The sequence below is a fragment of the Hermetia illucens genome, chromosome 2, assembly GCF_905115235.1.
Source record: "Hermetia illucens chromosome 2, iHerIll2.2.curated.20191125, whole genome shotgun sequence".
Classification (NCBI taxonomy): domain Eukaryota; kingdom Metazoa; phylum Arthropoda; class Insecta; order Diptera; family Stratiomyidae; genus Hermetia; species Hermetia illucens.
This window is the reverse complement of record NC_051850.1, coordinates 25478292-25498814: the sequence shown is the minus strand read 5'-3', so window position 1 is coordinate 25498814 and position 20523 is coordinate 25478292. Positions and strand designations below refer to the sequence as shown.

General features: G+C 41.1%; 1 protein-coding gene across 1 annotated transcript; it reads left to right on the top strand.

Annotated features, from left to right (window-relative positions):
• The first annotated feature begins 8508 nt into the window (after nucleotides 1-8508).
• LOC119648651 (cuticle protein 64-like) lies at nucleotides 8509-9434 on the top strand. The gene is made up of 2 exons (XM_038050424.1): nucleotides 8509-8648; nucleotides 8711-9434. The coding sequence occupies exons 1-2, from the start codon at nucleotides 8589-8591 to the stop codon at nucleotides 9308-9310; spliced, it is 660 nt and encodes a 219-aa protein (XP_037906352.1). The 5' UTR covers nucleotides 8509-8588; the 3' UTR covers nucleotides 9311-9434.
• Nucleotides 9435-20523: the final 11089 nt, after the last annotated feature.

The window sequence follows — 20523 nt, the reverse complement described above, 5'->3', positions numbered from 1 at the left end:
TACTCCTTTTACTGACGCCTTTTTCAATAGCTGAGCTCCCATCAGCTTTCTCTTTTTCCGGCTTTGGTATTGGAGGAGATCATAAAATTGATGAGCTTTTCCTAAATGGATCCATTTGCTGCTGCTGGAATATCTCTCGATCAGATCCGATGGGTGTCAAAATCGCCTTTTTTGGCCAGCTATCTCCTTTTAGCCCATAATTCTTTGCCTTTGCAGTTGGTGTTCTTGGCAGAGTTGTGTTTTGTTTGAACACTTCCTTCTCCAAATCTAAAACACTTGTAGCATTAGATGCCTTGGTGACCAAGTTGTCCACCACCGAGGTACTGCGGTTGAGGGGTATCGAACACTGGGAGCCCGCTTGCTCACTCCCAAAAGCGGCCGGTACTGGGGTTCCGAGCCCCTGCACCGTAACTTTAGTCCTTCTCAAGTCGTCCATGTTGGTTTTATTTTCTGGGTGTCCTTCCCATAGACATTTTGGTCCACGTACCAGAGATGAGCAAACACTAGCACAGGCACAGTCAGGAAAGAAAAGTGCATGAACACACCTTTATACATCAATAGGTATGCCATAATCCGCCAGCTGGGGTCCCGCCTAATGGGAGATCTGGCCACTCCTCACAGGTCCGTCTGTCTGCATTTTTCTCAGTGACAGTTATAGCGGTTGACACAAAATTTTGTGGAAAGGTGAGAACATGAACGCTCACTTATACAGTGAGTTACATAATTCTACATCGAATTGAAGGGGGGATCCCCATATATGCAAGAGGGGAGTGTACATTATTCTTCATCAAATACAGTCAGTTAGATATTATACGCAGGATCATTTACTGATATTCGTCTAGTTCCTATAGTGGAGAATAGATTACAGAAAGATCATATTTTTGTAGGAATAATATAAATCATAATTTTCAAAAAATTACAATGAAATTCTGAAAAAATACATAGTTAACAGACATATATCCACCTAAAAAATCTACCCAAGTCATATGTTACAAAATAGATGTGACATACGCCTTTTGCATTTCATTAGCATTTTGTCTAAAATTTTAAAATGGTTCATTTATTATTGTCTTAGTTGTGAAATCTCGGCTTAATTTATCCTTTAAGAATGAAGTCATCACGCAAACTCGTGATATGTAAAGAATCACCAAGCAAGATCAAAGAGATTGAATTAAAAAGTTTTTTTGAGATTCATTCAGCACAGATACAACCTATACAGTCGTGCCTCCAAACAGCTCACGATAACAAATGAGTAAGTGTTTATGGTAATGGCTTTTTTCAAAGAAAGTTTCAATCTGAATGGCATCGTTTTTCTACTCGTCCTTGATCTTTCTCTTGCATGTTTTTTCGAATTGGACTAAATTATCGTACCTGGTTTTATAAGTCCAATAAAAAAGTTTCTGGCTTATAAAGTTAAATGCGTGGATGAATTTCAAGCCTTAGCATTAAATGTGGAATTATAGCCTGTTTGATATGGTTTGCGTGGAATATATTTTCGTATAAATACTTGCCTAGGATTGGTTAAATATCATTTGGTATCCTTTGTCAACAGGGTAAGTTTCGAAAAGTGTAACAAGGCAAGGTATGCTATTCCAGCAAGTTTCGCACTATATTCTCTCTCCAAGTGCATTTAGGACATTCAAAGAAGTTTCCAGCCCTTTGTTTCATACCATGTAGTTCAGTGCATCCCAGGCTTGCTAGTGAAAAATCTTGCAATGTAATATCATAAGCAGTAATGGAATGGTATCATTCTTCGGAGTGATAACAATTCTTTGATTTCTAACCTTTCAATGAATTTCTTCCCGAAATTATGAATAAAGGAGTAAGAATAATATCGATGTTAAATATACTCTTCCGACTTGAGGACACAAGGAATAGGAACTAGTGAAAGTAGTGATGAGTTTAGGAAATCTATTTTAATTAGGTTTAAATATTTTTTCATTATAGAATAACCTATTTTGTTAGGATTATATCAAATTAAGTGGTTCCTGAAATGCGGTTGATTTATCCAAATTAAATACTTTACAATGGAAAATTTTCCAAATACCTTCATTGATAAAACTGGGTCGTTAATCGAGATTTAGTATAATATATGCACATGCAGGCACAGATAATAGTCAGTGGGAAAGTGGAAGTCAACTAATGATCGGGTCTCCTTGATTTAAATATATTTGTCACCTAAGATTGGGTAAAAATTTGTCCCAATAACTCAGATAAAAGATATTTATATTGTAGTGAATACCATATTCCCTTCGTCGTATTTTTTGCGTATGAAAATAGTAGTGGTGAGCGAATACACCCTCATTATACTTGATAATGGCTCTGGGGGCTTGATTCTATGAATTTCGACCTGTTGCTAGCTACATCATCAGCTGGTACAGAATCACAATTTATTTATTTATTTTAACGGACAACAAACAAAGTAAACTCCAAGTAATTATTGTCCTCAGGAGGAGGAGAAAGCAAAAATCTTATCCAGCTTTTAAAACCACTCAAAGTAGAGAAGTTAAAAGGACCAAGCTTTTCTGCGTCGTAATTTGGGCAAAGCCTAGGAATCAGGGAATGAAAGTAGAGTTCGAGCTCTGCGAAGAACACCTTGAAAATATCTGCATTACGTATATTATAAGACACAGGACGACAAGTGATGTCGTCAGCGGCGGAGCTGTCCATCAAGTTTAAAAAATGTGCATAGATCCAGATAGGATCTACGCTGTTGTAGGAAGGGAAGGTTCAGAAAGCGGAGGCCAGAGGAGTAGTCCACACGAGGGAAGCTTTTCTTAAAGAAGAGGAAACGGGTGAATTTATGTAACACATTTTCAAGGGCAAGACAATCGCAGTTACGGGATGGTGACCAGATTACGGAGCACTCCAGGGTATTCCTCACGAGGAGATTGAAAAGAGCTAAGAAGGGCTGGATGGAGTCAAAATCAGAGGAGGAGCGAAGTGTAAAGCTTGACAATTTTGCTGCTCGATTGATAACATCGAGGCAATGGGTGTCAAAGCGGAGCTTATTGTCAAAAGTGACTCCGAGGTCTTGAGTGGAATTTAAGCAGGATAAGGAGTTCCCGTTAAGAGAGTAGGAGAAAGAAGTGGGTGAGGATTTTAGGGAGTAGCACATAGAGTGACACTTTCTGACGTTTACCCCTAAACTATTAGTCGAGTACCAACGAACCAGAGTGTCCAGGTTAGATTGAAGGGATACACAGGCGACGATATAGCGGAAAACAGCTTAAGGTCGCCTGTATAAAGCAAACATGGACAAGTAAGGATGGGAGGAAGGTCGTTAATAAAAAATAAAAATAACAAAGGACCCAGAATAGATCCCTGTGGGACGCCAGAGGAGGGGAGAAGGAGCGGGAAGTAAAGCCGTCAAAGGAGACGCGGCAGTATCGGTTGGAAAGGTAAGAGGCAAGCCATAAAACAAGTGGTATGGGAACTTTTAGAGACGAGAGTTTGGATAGAAGAATTTTGTGATTTACAGTGTCGAAAGCTTTAGCCAAGTCAGTGTAAGTGGTATGCACTTTTCGCCATGAATGTTGACATTTGGCGACAAAGTTGGTTAAGTTAAGCAGGTTTGAGGCAGTGGACCTAGGTTTAATGAAGCCGTGTTGCTCTTTCACTATATGGTGGTCAAAGTGGGCGGACAACCAGTCGCTGACATATTTTTCCAGGATTTTGGAACAGGAGGAGAGGAGGGAAATGGGACGGTAATTCGTGGCAAGCGTACGATCGCCACTTTTGTGTATGGGGATGATGAGAGCCTCTTTTCCACAAGCCGGGAAAATGATTCCCTTCGAGGCTTTTGTTGAAAATAAGGGATAGGGGAAGGCAGATGGACTTACCAGTTTTCAGCAAAAAGAGGTTTGGAAGACCATCGCAGCCAAGTCCGACATTGGCATCAAGTTTGCCAATAAGGAACTCGACAAGGATAGGGGTAAAAAGGGCAATGGAAGGCGATGTGGGGCAGGCTACATCCACTATCGGGAGGGATTCAGAGGAAGAAGGGGGAGCATAGACTGACGAAAAGTAGCGGCGGAGTAAATCACAAAATAGTTGGGGGGAGTTAGCTGGGAAGTCAGAGAATTTAGTGGGCGGAGGGGATAACTGGGCAGGGCAGCGGGAGTTTCGAATGTGGGACCGGAAAGATTTCAGGTCTCCGCGCTTTAGTGAGTCTTCAACACTGGTCAAATATTCGTTTCTGGACTTACTTGTTAAGGATTTGACCAAGGAACGTAGAAATTTGAAAAAAAATAAGTCAGCATCATTTCCAGAAGACAGGAACTTCTTGCTCGCAGTCTCTTTTTGACGTAGTTTTTTGTGAGCTTCAGTGGTGAACCAGACGGAGTAAGAGCGTAAGCATCAGATAAAATGGTATAGAAAGTGTTGAGTGCTTGGTCACACGTAAATGGAGAGAGGAGGGGGACCCAGTTGATTGACACCAGGGCTGAGGTCAGACCTTCGAAGTTCGTTTTACGAAAGTTGAGCTTGGTAGGCTTGCGAGCCACAGGAGAGTGGAGTCGGGATATATTAACATTGAACTCGAGAGCAGGACGATGGGCGTCAGGAGAAATGTAAGACACAGCATAAAGGGATTGGGAAAGACAACGCACAGGAAGGTTAGAGAGGACAAGATCAAGAATGCGATCTTAGTGGTTTCTAGAAAGGTTAAACTGGAGGGCGCCAGAGGTATACATGAAAGTGGATAGAGGAAGGGAAGGGTGGGTCAAGTTATTAGGGAGGGAGGGAAAGTCAGGAGTAATGGGCCAGGGGGAAGATTAAAGTCGTCACAGAGGATAGAGAAGTGAAAGAAACAAAACGATTAGGACCTCTGATAATCTGTCGAAGAAATTCTCGTACTGAAAAGGCGGTATTAGGCTGGGAAAATATGCACATGATATGATAAAATGACATACGTTTGGCAGAAAGACATGTGTGATGACAGAATTGTAGTAGGAGGAGGAGGAGGAAAAAATGATTTCGGCATGGAGAGGGGACTTAACAGCTATTAGGGCTCCTCCGTCAGTTGCCTTGCCAAGCGCAGCGCAGTCTCTGTCACAACAAAAGACAGAGTAACCTTCGAGGAGCCCAGAATCTAAAATCCTGCCATCCAGCCAGGTTTCAGAAATGCAGATTATATGATGTTGGAATGCTAAGGCAGACAGTTTGAAATTCGACAGCTTGGTCTTTCGACCCTTTACATTTTTATAAAAGAATGTATAGTTGTCGGAATAATTCAAGTTCGGCGAGGCAGGCGGGCGGGCCGGAAATTTTCAGGAAGCTAAGTCCTGTGATAAGGCTTGACGAAGACCCCCTGTGGCCAAAAGGAAGAATGGACGATATCATCGAAGTCGCGGGGATATTTCACTTTGAATGAAGCTATCACTCAGTCAGGAGGGCCATCCTTCGTCAGCTTCACACATGAAAGAGGTGACAAAGTTGAGTTGGTTTTGCTTCTTATGTAGGCCGGAATTTCGTCGGACGTGGTGGAATACGCTAGCCTTGACGCGAACAGCTGCTTTGGTGGCGAGGCGGCGTTCAGTTGGGGGCCACTCGGGCGACATGAGGTCGGAAAGGCATGCGGTTCAGCGATGGCGGGTGCCCATGATACACCGGAGGAAGCGTGTGGCGGTGTTAATGCAGCGACTGTAGGACAATCGCCAGAAGTGCGTAGTGCATCCGATGCTGAGTAGGGAACATGTCCCCCCCTCCTAGCGGACGTCGTCGGGTTGATACAATTTTTTATAGATGCGCTGGAATAGTGCGTGGCAGATAGAGGCAGAGGATTAATCGACCGGGGTGACTTAGGTATAGCGCCAGTATTGTTGGCCGCAGTCGCCGGCAAGGTATAAGCAGTGCCAGTCAGCGACATCTCAAGAGCTGAGGCTATGCTGTTGCTCGATGAAGCAGCAGCTTGTGGGAGCAGAATTGTCGGCGATTTTAAAACTGCATGGCCAAACCGATTACAACGAACCGACATCGCTTCTAGACGGAACAAAGGCTAAAGAAAAAGAAGAATAATGCGTTAAGTAACATCATTTTTTTTATCCCACCTATAGCAGAAACAATACTTTCTAGATGTGAAAGTTAATCAAAGCCTGCGATTATCAGTCAGTTTGACAGCTTCGGTTCTGTTGTGGACTATTGCTTTTCTCCTTCTCAAGATCCAGAGTTGTCCGATTAAAAGTCACAACATGGTAGATGTTATCAGGCAATATATGGAAGTAGAGACCATGATCCATTGAAATTCCTTCCATTCTAGGCCTAAGACAGCTTGAAAACGTTACAGAGAATGGAAAGAATAAAATGCAACTCTGGCAGACTCTGCTTTGGATGAGTTCCTCACAGATTTTACTTTGTTGCAGTACATGATATTTTGCTCTGATAATATCTCTGAAATGCGTACTCAGCAGAGGACCCGCAAGCCCTTGATGTAGTGTGGGAGAAGGCGAAATGGAGATCAGTCTGTCGAGCAAGGTCAATACTTATTTAACGTGAATGGAGGAATCATTTAAGTTATTCCTATTGAATTTAGGAGTTCAGGTCTTTGATTATAATAGTTTGATCCGCAAAAAGTTCTTACTGCCATATGTTAGGGGTTGACTTTTTGTCGAATAATTAATGATCATGGGTATGTCATGGATGGATTCGGCAGTTCGTCGGTGTAGGAAATACTTGGTGGTTACAACTGAATTTTCCTGCCGCCGAAGTCAACTAGTTATTGCCATAAAATGGGGCATGGAGACTGTGTCTCCCTGTTGTTTCTAGTCTACAATTAAAGTACAATAATCAATCCAAAATTGAGAAGAGCTCATTTTTTATGATACTATAATGTCACTGTGAAATATTTTTGGTTCGTGAAAACAAACTTTTCGGTATCGTCTTTGCCACACCTTTGTGGTTGCCATAAAGATTTTCATGGGACGTAGCAGATCAATCATATTTAGATGCCATTTTTGTCAATTTCCGGCAATGTGGTTCAACACAGCCCCCCTCCCTAATCGGTTTTCGCCCTCTTCCTCCACTGCTCTACGTTTTGTGGATAAGCGCAACCATGCAGAATCATATAGATTTGAGTTAACTTTCCTTTTCCATAAGTATATCTATAGGAGGCATCTCGATTCCAGTAGGCCATTAGATAATAATGAAGAGTGAGAGCTCCCTTCCTTGACCGTGGTATCCAAGCGGGCTCTTTTTAATTTTGGATAATGTCCCTTGTCTGCTTCAGTTTTAGTTTGTGCTATTGAAACTGATTCAGTATAAGTTCATAGTAAATATATACATACCAGAAATGATAGAAAATCACGGTACAAGGTAGAGAAGTCAAGTAACTCCTGCAGAGGCAAACGAGGAGAAAGAGGTTTTAGCATGTAAAAAATATTTAATTATATTCAGGACTCTTCCGCTTCAGTACTCGAAAGATGCAAGCTGGTCCCAACTGCAGCTTCAAATGAATTATTTTGAACAGCATGCTATGAGCGCAGATCATCCTACCGCTGGTCTTGACTATCGCTATGATAATTGGCTTTGAACCTGGACCAACGAGGGTGACAGGCTGGCAGCGCAACGCTTCAGCCATTGTGCTGCCTACTTCATGGGGTTAGGTTACTATGAGTCAAGAAGACTTTACCCAGGAGACTTGTCCCTCATCACATTACTTGAAATTGTAGTGTGGAAAAAAATCATTGCGCATGTTCGACCTTCTTCGGTAGATGCGCGAGAAAAATTTCGCCCATTCGCTCTTGTGTTAGTACCGGGTATATGTTACGCAGTGCATTAATGAAGCATTTTTTCATCAAATTTGAACCCATGAAGGAAGTAACCTTCTCAACTCTTTTAGTTTTAATTAATAATATCTTCCATCCATATTTTTATCTTTTATCAGATCTTATTAATTCGAGTACTCTAACTGAAGTTGTAATTATAACTAACCAGTTTCGTTAAAAATATCTTTCCAAATCACAATAGATTCCAAATATACAATGTTTTTCCCCATATTTATATACACATGATATACATGTACAAACATACTGTCAACAATATTAATACGTCTAAATTCCATGTTTCAATATAATAACTTATTATCTGGAGCTACTCTGGAAAATTTATGATTCGAATTCATCAAATTAATCGAAAGCCATAGGAAAATTAGACTTAAATGCCTTCTCGACGCTAGACAGAGTCATTTAATGAATCACAAACCTCAGTCAATGATTCATTATTCCAACAATCTAAAAAAACAGATGCTTTTAAAAATTATGCAAATTAAGGTATATCCAGCTGATTCAATGATTGATGGCACTGTTGATCTGTGTGAATGACTTACCATGTTCGAACCAGGCAGTGATAACATTTACATACATAACCCAAGTTTACTGTCTGAGTTTCATTGACAAATGTGAACGTTACAAAGGAGTCAACATGTTGATAATAGAAAACTAGTGAAAGAAGCAACTGTTTGGCGATTGAAAAGTCAAGTTGAAGTTGGAGACGACCTCGAATTTGGTCTGAATTTTGTGATTTTCCCTTTCTGAAATTTTAGTCTTCTGCAGCTGATTGCATCTTAGTTTTATATAAATACTGCAAATTTAATGCATAAGAGCATCAGTCAGGATTCATTCAACCAGAAGAAGACTACAACTAGCATCATGGTAACTTAAGGAAATGCAACTCCTAAAGATCTTGCAGTAATTTTCAATTCAACAAATTTCAGAAACTCGTAGTTTTGGCTCTTGCTTTAATCGGCGCCGCTTCCGCTGGATACGTAGCCCCAATCGCTCATGGATACTCTGGATGGGGACATGGTGCCGGTTTGGGATTGGGACATGATGCTGGCTTGGGATGGGGACATGGTGGCGGCTTGGCATTAGGACATAGTGCTGGCTTGGGATTAGGACATGGCGCCGGTTTGGGATGGGGACATGGAGCTGTAGCCGCTACCGTTGTTGCTCCAGCTATTTCCACCCACGCTGTTGCTGCCCCAGCTATTGCTAGCCATGGAATTATCGGTCATGCTGTTGCTGCCCCCGCTATTGCCACCCATGGTCTTGTAGGCCATGCTATTGCTGCTCCAGCCATTGCCAGTCATGGACTCATAGGTCATGCTTATGCTGCCCCAGCTATTGCCAGCCACGGAATCATTGGTAGCACCATTGCCACTCCTATCGCCAGTCATGGAATCGTTGCTGCCCCAGCTATTGCTAGCCACGGTATCATCGGACACGCTGTTGCTGCTCCAATTCTTTCTCATGGACATGGTTTGGGACATGGTTGGGGTGATGACCTCTGGAAGAAGAAGAAGGCTGCTCAATAAGTTTATTCATTACTTGGATTGTATTAACTAACTGAAATTAACATAACAATGAAACTAGGTCATATGAGTAGTATCCCGTTTTATGAATTGTTGTTGCTTATTATATTTATATATCATTGAAAAATCGTGGCTTTTCATACTGAACTTTTTACGACTTTAGATTTTACGAAGAAAAGGTCTATCTGAAAGGATACTAACAATTGTTTTCGAAGAAGAAAACAGGTTTTGAGTGGAATCAACAAATGTTCAACTTTTTTATGATACAATCGATTGGCGCAGTATGCATGCCCACAACTATAAGTTTCGTGGAACTAGTAGATCCATTTCATTTCAGACTATGGCAGACACATGGAGTATAATGTCAATGTTGCTTATAGTGCAACATTCTACAATAGAAGAGGCGGAATTCGTTTCGAATTCCTCTGTATGTAAATTTTCGCTAGCCGATCATAGCTTTCCGGATGACTTAGTGGCTACGGCCCTTGGCTGCCCCAGTCGAAGGCAAAGATTCAAATCCCACTATTGACATAACAATTGACTCAGCCATAAATGAGTACCTAAGTTAAATTAGGGTAATAATCACAATCTATAGCTGACAAACTTTAATTTTAGTGTACCCTTACCATCTCAAATGAGGTGCCTTAACAAACTTCAAGGTCCTGAACCAACTCGATTGTCGCGTCAGTGATTTTTATTATTATAATCATTGCCAATTTCGCATGTTTATAGTGGTAGCTCCAATCGCTCAAGCCTTATATTAAGCCCGCTATACTACCTTAGCATCCGACCCCACTCCACATACCCACAAGCACCGATGCGTCTTCCACAACTGATCTGTCGACCTCAAAGACATATCTAGACATATCTAATGTTAAACAGGCATCAGAGCTGCCTGATCCTTAGGCAGGAACTTCGAGGTGAACGCATAAACCTACGATTGATCGCTTATGCACTAACAACGTCATATCGTTATATACACATTACTTCCAAATGAACGAGGGAGGTAGAATAGTAGACTGTGTAGATGTTATGAATCTTTTTTCTTTTGGGAGGTAGAAATCTTCAAAAGACACTGGTTTGAATACACAGTGTGTGGGATTCTTACCCACTTAAACCACCCCCGACTCCCCTCAAGCCCCGTGGAACCACCATAAGGTATTACATCACGGGCCGGGGCGGAGTCAGCTCACTTTAGCTTGGTCACCTTTCGTCTCTAGGCGTATGTCACTGCGCTTCTCTAGTCTCCTCTGCATTAAAGATCTCTGGCTTTCGAAGTTCTTCTTCTGCGATAAAGGAGAGATAGTTCGTCATCTCATCTACCAAGATGTCAATGGGCATCATTCCCGAGTGCTGCGTCATCTGAGGCAATTCTGAACGCCGAGCACACTCTTAGGGCTGCTCTCCTGTAGACTGCACTCAGTTTGTTAGCGTTAAATATGACCCCTAAACTGGAGCTGCATAGAGCAGGGCCAAACTCACCACCCTAACTATAAGCAACCTGCAAGAATGTCGTTGCCCTGCCACGTTCGACATCATCCTTGCCAGGGCCACATTTGTAGTGGATGCTTTGTCATAAGCATACTGTACGTTTTGCTTATAGCTGAGCTTCCCGCCTATCGTCACTCCCAAGTATTATTTCTTTTACCGTGCTTGGTGATGAGGACCGCTTCCGTTTTTTCCTCCGGATCCTATCCAGCCAGCCCTTAACGTCATGAGCATAACTTTGCAAGATCCTTTCTAAATACAACCAGCACTACATCGTCGGCATAACCCACCACTGTGGCTCCCTCCGAAACCGAAAGGTTAAGTACATCATTGCACATGATACTACATAGTAGCGAGCCCAGTACAAAGCTCTGTGGGACACCCGCAGAGACAATGCACTCCTGGGGTCCGTCACCGATGTCAAACCAAAGCCTCCGTTGTTGTACATGGTTTTTGACAATAGCTGCAAGATAGGTGGGAATACCAATCTTCGCGAGAGATTCCCGTATTAGGTTCCAAATCGACGAATTAAATGCATTACTCACGTCAGAGTCGCCACTACGCAATATTTTCTAGTACTATTCTTTCCGTGGATTGCATCTTCTGCCCAGCCAGTAATCGTATTAAGGGCAGTTGATCTGCCTTTATGAAACCCATAGTGCCGATCTGAGAGACCTCCCTGGCTCACAACAACCGGGAGTAATCTATTGTAGATAGATCTTGCAGGGGGCTAAGCCCTGGATAATTTTTAACACAGGTAAAAGGCACGTGATCTGAGAAAATGAATGGCTTTTGAATCGCCCCATCATGATTATATTGGCGCTCTCCCACGGGTTTAAGTCCGCTTCCGAACAGAACTCTTTAAACCATTCCCGGTTGCCTCGTTGGATGGCGAGCTTGAGGGTTTTGCGGGCTTCCTTATGGGCGCTTGCCCTTGGTCGATTTTGCCTACCGCCCTCTGAGATGGTCCTCCGGCACGGATCAACCTGACATCTTTCTCGGTTTCGTGCATGATGGCCTTCTGCCCGGTGACTCCACCCATAGCCCAGCGAATATTGCCTGGTGATCATCCAACTGTGCAAAACATCTAACAGACTGCGGCCTCCTGTATTTGTCTCTCTGCTATGCCACTCATGGGTCCAGTCACCAGCATTGGAATGCGACCCTTTGCGTCGAGAACAGGACTGTCAAGCACTTCCTCGAATTCAGAAAGTTTCAGGCTTGGTGAGGCGTAAGAGCTGTTTATTTTTGCCTACACAAAGCCACTGGCTGCCTCACTCCAAGTACATTGTAAGACTTGCCGATATTGCCGCTTGCCAGTCGAATCTGTAACCCATACGACACCGTGACGGTTTCTATATGGTTCGCTAATGATAGCAATTTCCACCTCAGATTCTTAGGTAGTCTGCTCGAGTAAATCGCGAGCGACCCTGCAATGATTGAGGTTTATTTGAAGAAACCTCATTTTTTAATTGAAGTCAGTGCCTTCCTAAGTTCCACACCTTCTGCATCGATCGGACCGATCAAAGCCGCTGGTGTATATGTTGATTGTGGGTCTTACGGCATACAGCAAGAGATACTATGGGGGAAGAAATTTTGGAGCATGCTAAGGGTGGCGAGCGTGTGGTAGCTTTTGCGAATATTCGCGACCTTATACTTGTGAATTCACTAATAAAACAGCATGAGAAAGGCACTGGCCCACCGTACATTAGATGGTGGCGATTTCATATGAAAGGAGAGTAAATTTTCTCACTAACGCGATTACTAACCCTTTCGAATGTCTAAGAGTCGTGAAACTGAATTAACAACACGATCATCATACGGCCCATGAAAGGAAGCCATCGGCTAGTAAGCGATTCGTCAACCGAGATACTTGGCTTTAGAATCATCTCCCAATGAAAGCTCTTGAGAAGACACGCTTCTCTCGCAATTTTCTCGACGAAAAAATGCTGGCCAATTGGCAAAATTCTTATAAACCGGGAAGCAAAGGACGCTGCTGCTACTATTCGAACGATCCATCGCTAATATCTCTACGATACACTGGATACGTGAAACGCTAGGAGAGATCTGCATCGTTTTATCGAAGCATGAGACAAACCCATACAGTAGTTGATTTTAGGGGGGAACCAGTTCCAAGTACCAAGGCCTTTTTTTTATTCAGCGGCCTCTTGCTTACGGCCGGCGTTCACAGGTCTTCGCAAATCTGAAAACATTCTGCGAAGACAGAGAATTTGCAGTATCTTCGTTCAAGAAAACCTTACCAAAATATCTTGGTCTGAGGTTTGAGGAGGCCGAATAGCTGCATAAGAAGTACAGGGTGATATCTTTCTCCTCCTCATATTGGCTGCATATAGTCCTTTTTTGCAACGTGGTAGTTTAAGGAGCAGTGTCCCGTTAAAAGTCGTACTAAGGTCTTCATTTTCCACAACTAAAATGCCTGTCTAGTGACCCCAGGTCCCTTCACAAAGATTTTCCCCTGCCGGCGAAAATTCAAATTTCTCCATGTGGCCGCCTGAATCTTTGCAATTTCCCCCTTCAGAGTGGACTTGACAATGAATGGTCGAATGTGTTCTGGCCCCACCACTGTAGATCTAGCAATTTGGCGATCCAGTCTGTCAGCCTTGCCATTACCAGCGATGCTTGAATGCCCTGTCACCCACATCAGGAATGTTTCGTTCGGTCGGCCAAACTTCAGCAGTACCTAACGACAACTCCACAAGAGCTGGCTTGATATCTCGTTGTTGTTTAGTGTTCATAATGCTGCCCCCACTGTCGGAACAGATTCGATTGGTGCGAGCCCACTATTTATGCCGCAAACATTCTTCTGCTGCCAATGAAGTGGCATATATTCCCACTCGGAGTATGGTCGCCATTTTTTCAAGAAGTCGGCCTAGTTCCATAATCGGATTTACTGAAAACACCTTTGCGCCTGATTGATTGACCATTCTTCTCTTAAGTGATTACGAGTATGGGAGTATGTCTTTTCAAAGAAGAATCTGTAAACCTTATGACCGGCAGGCATCAGAGTCATTTGATGTTTGTCAAGGAATTTTCTGATGGAACCATGATCATATGATTGGCCACCTTTTCATGCGCCAATGGTATCAACCCAATATACGTTGTTAGCTACTTTCTGTTTAATCTCTAAATGGTAGGGGTAGATTCAAGACATCTTTGGATGTCACAGTGGGCGTTGTATTCCTTGCTCCAGTAGTACTTAGGAAACCAAGCCTCTGAATCTGCGTGAGACGCTTCCTGCCGGTCAAAGTTCAGATAATGAATATATGCATCAAAATGGGTTTTATTATCCAATGAATCCATTTTGGAGAGAGTCTCCAGGTCTTACCTATCACAGTCCTGTAACACCAGAGCAATCTGCAGGGTTTCCGGTATTGTTTCTGGATATGATGCTTTCACGATAACTTGGATTCGAAATGTACTTCTAAATGTTTGACTGTTTGTACCAGCTAGATAATGTCACTAACATAACTTTCATTTTGCCTACCGATCGACGAGCCGCGACGGATAGATGGAGAGTAGATTTCAAAGGAAATCTTCATTCATCTTTCACTTCCTCAAGCACTGCGGACATTTGGAACTATTTCACCTCTCAGCGCTACTGAAGTCGAGGAATCAATCAAACGAATGGATAGGGGAAAGCATCAGCATATCAGCAACTTGATGATATCGTATTTATGCTCTGAAATGGTGTGAATAGCTTCGACCCAATTAGGTTCTTGAAGAGAGCAGGACAGGCACCACCATATAATATGGAAAAAGAAAGTTAGTTCAGCAAAATCTTCAAATAACCGTCGGATCCGGTCTCTGTTCTACACTATGAAGATTTTTGATTGCATTCTTGACAACCATGAATCAAGTCAGGTTTGTCTAGAACTGCGGAACTACGGACGCAATATACGCTGCGCGGTTACCCATGGAGAAACACCGCGAGAAAAATCGCCCTCTTTTCATTACTTTACTGGATTTAGAGAAGGCGTTTTACCATATGCCACAAGAACTCATCTGGTATGCTCTGGGGGAACACCCAGTACTAGAAGAACTTGATCGCTGGTTTCCAACGATCTGAAAAGTAAAGTTTGAAGTTTGGCTTCGTGCCGAGGAAGACTCCCCTCACTCCTTTTTGTTTCTGCTATGGACTCTGTTACACGGGATATTCCACATTCGGCGCCCTATACATTGCTCTATGCAGATGATGTTTTCGTAGCGTCTATAACAAAGTTATGAGAGCAAATTGATCAAAAATGGAACCATTGTCTCAAAAACACCATCTCAAATTGAATCTTTATAAAACAGGTTTCTTGTTGATCGACCCCCATGAAACAGGCATTATCACTCTCAGTAACAGTGGCTTGCTTAGAACAGATTTAGATATCTCGGGTCAATGCTGTCAGCCAATGGCGAGCGGCATAATGAAATTGCTTGATGCATTATTACAACCTGGATGAAGTGGTGTCCTTCAACTGGTGTTCTCTGTGAACGAAATATCAACGAACGTCTCAAATCCAAAATTTGCTGCAGTGTCGCTCGCCATATTGCTTTTTACGGTTATGGGTGCTGGCCGACTACAAATGGCAATGAACGGCGCCTGGCGGTAATGGAAATGAAAATGCTGTTCAATGGCGTAACACACCTTGATTGCATCTGAAATTCGGAAATCCAACGGTCGATACGGTGTTGCACCGATCGTGGAAACAATGGGCCGGAAGCGTCTTCGAAATTATGGAGATGTAATTCGCACTGACAGGAACTCACTTGCCAAAGATGGTCTGAATATCAAAGCCTATAAGAAATCACTAGATGGTCGTTGAAACAACAATATTCTGATACGGCGAATGGTGATTTGTGAGTCTGGCCACTCCGTCTGGATCAAGTTTTTGACCGGGCAGAAGGTGCAACTTGTCAAGACGTGCCGACACCGGTTCTCAATGTGAGGAAGGTTGAAGAAGAACAATCAATGAAAATTGGCAATCAATCCCACAGAAAATTCTTATAAGCTGTAATCTTTTGCAAAATTGATTACAGGTAAGCAACTTATTTTTGCGGTGGTGATAATCGACTGTACTAATAATATTCACCAGTATCGAAGTTAAGTGTTGCTGGTAGCGGTTAGTACTTAGATAGGGGACCACTTGGGAACGTTTTATTTAACATTTTTGTTATCCAGTTTGTAAATAAATCTAGTTCTCCGAGAATATATAATATATTCTAATTATGAACTTGTACCCGTTTTGGCATTTCTGACGAATACAAGTTGTTCACTTTTTGCATTTCCGCATACAGTATAGCCACTAGTTCGAGCGTTTTTGGCGTCAGTCATTCAAATGATAATTGGGATGCCTGGATATATATAATGCACTATATATACACTAATAAAAGACAGATCAATGGATGGCAGCGTTAACCGCAATCCGTAACAAAATTTCTTTTTGTAAGGATTGAAACTTGTTGAATTTTTGTGGACTTCAGACAATATTCTTTGGTTTTCCGCGACATTTTCCTTCAATTAAAATGTAACAAGTGAAATTTCTCTCAATTCCCTTTCTGCTGATAAAAGATTCAAAATAATCAACACTCAAAGAAACAATGTCATTTTCAAATCGATAGGACTAAATATACTCACGGTTCATAAATATAAAGATATTACACTTGCGATATAATACAAATGACGCCATCTCTTGAAAAGCTTCGAAAACTAATATATATGTTATGTACCTTGAAAAAAATTGGTTTGTATCAGACTATCAACTTGTTTAGAAATATAGCTTTTGTTATATATGAATATATGTGTATGTAAACACAAAAAATATCAATCTTTGATCACGTCAAAGAAGAGAAGGACTCGCAATTATAAATTAAAAAACTGGTTCCCTAAAAACAGTATTTACTTAATAAAAAAAAAGTGTTTATACATAAGTTGAAGCGTCTTCCATTTCTGATATTGGATCTACGAGTATAATAAATTCGAAGAAGTGGGGCCGCAAGATACACATAATAAATTCAAATTCAAATGGAGTGCTGAACGGTGCTGAACACAGAAGCGATATTGAATGGTAATTATAAACGTATTGAAGGGCGTAGAGGCATTAATTTTTTACGTAAATGACCAAATTGGAATGGATAAAAAATTAATCAAATCCATTGGCTTTTACAATAGATACTACTTTGGGGCTTAATTTAAACTTTTGTAAGCTAGAGCGCGAAATCATGTACCTTTTACTGTATACAGGAGGAGTATTTTTTGGAGACACAATTGATATATTCGATAGTAAATAATTGAAAAATTCAATCTATTTTCATCACCGAAAGTATCTTATTATTCTTTATTTTGCTTTGTTTCATTTCTATATTACAAACTCCAACTAAAAGGGGTAGCTTGGTCTAGACAAGTCGTCCCGACTACTACGTCTAAGAAACGTTAAAGAAGGACAACCTGATTCTAATCTATTTAATTTACGACGTTCCCTTAAAACAGATTTTTTTATTTAATATTCAGATTTGAATTCAAACTGCCAATCTTATTCTAGCAATAAAAACTGAATTTCTGGCTCACGTAATTTAACGATTTAGTCCTTGTTCATATTCAACTACGCATCACGATCAAAATGATCTAATTAATTAATGACATACATACTATGCATAATTTTACAAGTTCCGTATCCGGATGAGAATTCCTTATAAATGAACACCATTTCTTACCCATTTTCTAGTAGAAATTTAAATATTCTAGAACTAGAGCAAGGCGTGGTCCTTAACTTGCTTAATTAATTTTCAGAAACCTGTAATTCTATAAACAAGCAAACCGCTTCTAATAGTTTTTATATTTATTCAGATATTTGCATAAAGATTTTATGTGTTCCAAAGAAGGCTCGTCTATAGTTGAGATGTAATTTAAAACTGGTTTTCTCACGATTGTTAACAATTTAACAATTTACGATATCTGAATATGAACTGATTCGGTCTGCAGAGTTATCTAATAGGTCTGGACTGAATTGGTTTTAATATTTATGCAAATTTGATGAGGTTAGTGTTACTAGATAAATGGATGAATAATATTATATATTTATTAATTAAAACATTATTAGGACGGAAACTGACAAAGGATTCGTCGAATGGAAAAGCAAATTATTCAGAAATTGTTTATATGGTTCCATGGTTTGATCCTTACATTAATTATAGCCGTTTATAAAGTTTTGTGTAAAACGAAACCTTATTAAAATCGGTTAACTATCTGTCTGTCTGTTTATCTGTCCGTCTCTCTCTGTCCATCACGTTATGAGTTACGACCTTTTACGGCGAATTTAAGGGGAGGTCCCTATATATCATATATAGTCATGCGGGGTATCTAACGAAAGGTCTCAGTTAGTACTTTCCGAAGCCAACATTTGTTAGAAAGGCGGGCAGTTCGAGAAGTGAAAAGTGATTATTTATTTAGCAGGGACATTCTCAGAAACTGCCCAACCGAAATATCTGAAAAAAAAACCCAAAAGGCTGCCACTATATGGAGGCTAGGCTCCGAAATACCTTCCGTACCGATATCCCTTCAAATAAAGTAATTAATATAATTTTCAGTAATTGGCTGCAGAACCCACTTTAGGTTCATCCTAGCACCACGAAATTTTGCAGCAATGTTGGCTATAATATAGACCTTGGTGCAAATCGCACTATTACTAACAAAGTTATAGTAGGTCAAATTTGCCACTACTTTGGAAGTTCAAGATTTTGAATATCAATGATATTGACAAATTATATTACGTGTTACATACTAATGGGACAAATTCACACTCAAATGTTTTTATAAAAGGAATATACAAAACCTTTCATACCTGAAGCGTGCAACTTCCGGTTTCCTGACTTACTTCTACTTCACACTTTGGTATTGTTTGAAGGTAACCAGCACTTAACTGTGAACATGAATATTATTACTAATTCAGGCTAACCGAGAAACTAGCGATATCTTATGCTTTTATAAGAATTTTGATTAGGTACGGAATAATAAGATATGCAAAAAAAATCGAACATTGAATTGTAACTCTTAGATCAATGGCCCAATTCGGTGAAAAATATTCACTATAGTAATGACCTTCTTAGGTACATCGGAAGCAAATTTGGTCCCATTATCGTAGCTCCTGTGATTCCAAAACAAGTGGACCGGTTTTCTAGATAATCCTGAGTTTGCCATTGACTGACGATACGAGGGTTGCATGTGAAGGATGAATTTTCCAGAACACCATTTAAGTAGGGTAGCTGTAGTCAACGTCAAGATCAACGTCAACGTCAACGTCATCAAATTGCTTATAAATTAGAAGAAGAATTTTGAATTCCATCAAGAAAATTTGATAACTATGTTCCAGAGTTTTCGGGTAGGGTATTTTAATCTCTCTAAATTATTAATTCCTGAAAATGAAACTTCTCCAGCAAACGTTGATTAAAATCATTTTCTTATTTGGAGAAATAGGCGAAGGCCGTGGTTATTTTTAACCTGCTTCGTTATGTACGTAGTAATCAATGTTTTTTTAATAAAAGGTTTTTCTAATTCAGAAAAAGAAGGATGCATCAGGTCAGTTATACGAGTTAAACCATTGATTTGATTTCTGCGTCCACCGCGCCGATAGGAAAGGGGAACTTTATATTAAGAACTTAGAGAAAGAAGGTGGGACGAACACATGGTAGTTACCTGCAAAGCTGATACCAGTATTTTTGAATACCGCTCGGTGGCACATACGTTGTCCCAGTATGAAGCCGAAGTTGAAGATTTATCATTGACTGACCAGTTTCTTAGGAATATTCTAAATCTCAATACCCTCAATTAAGGCATTAGCTGGAACAAAAAAGCTTCAGTTTCTATTTTTCAGGGCAGAAAACACTATGACTATGACTTGATGCAGAATGTTTCCTTTAAAGGTAGCCTCTAAGTCTATATCTAAGGCTCAGCAAATCTTAGCCCGTCCAGGCTCCCCCTCGGATAGCACCTTGCCGTAATGGGGAGTCTGTGTTTACTATTAAACTAAGGGTGTCCAAAAACACATGAAGATGAAAACAAAGAATTGCAACTCTCCAAGTGGAAAGAAGTCACAGACTTTGAATTCACCCGCGACTTGGAGAAATCTGGTCGTGACTAGGGCACGAATTTTTTGACAGACTTCACCAGATCCATGTCGCCTCACGGTGAAATTTGTGGAAGACAGGATGTCCACTTCAGTGGAATACTGCACCCGGTGTTTACAGCGCGGTCAGCCAGAAAGGATAGTACAGAAACCTTTTTAATTAGAGGGTTAACCAGACTACGGTCGGCCTGTCGGTGACACTGTTTCCTAACTCTTCCTAGAAACGGGAGAGGGAGAATCAGTAGAAGGAAGCTTCAGCGGTAAAGTTGAAGGGACTACAGGTTTACCTGTTAGAACGTCTTTCTCCCCTTCAACCAAGCAAAACGGAAGAAAGGTATGTGGAAACACATTTTTTCTAGCCCAGACACCGTGGACCTGGGTTTCCAACCGACGAAAATGGAAGGCACTGCGGAAAAGTTTTTTGGGAATGAGGACATGGGTGTTGTTATACCACGAAGTGTGGCGACATCCCGAGAAATTGAACACAAGAAAGTGGGACTTTCGGAAAATGGTGAGGATAAGCTGGTAACCTCGGTCAGATTCACACTGAACATATTAGACTACACTTATGTCTACTAACATAAGAGTTAGTCAAATCAACCA

Bases quoted from the DNA above. Each gene is read 5' to 3' on its own strand.
- LOC119648651 (XM_038050424.1), top strand. From the start codon at position 8,589: ATGCATAAGAGCATCAGTCAGGATTCATTCAACCAGAAGAAGACTACA. The intron at 8,649-8,710 runs GTAACTTAAGGA...AACAAATTTCAG, and splicing joins AGACTACAACTAGCATCATG to AAACTCGTAGTTTTGGCTCT.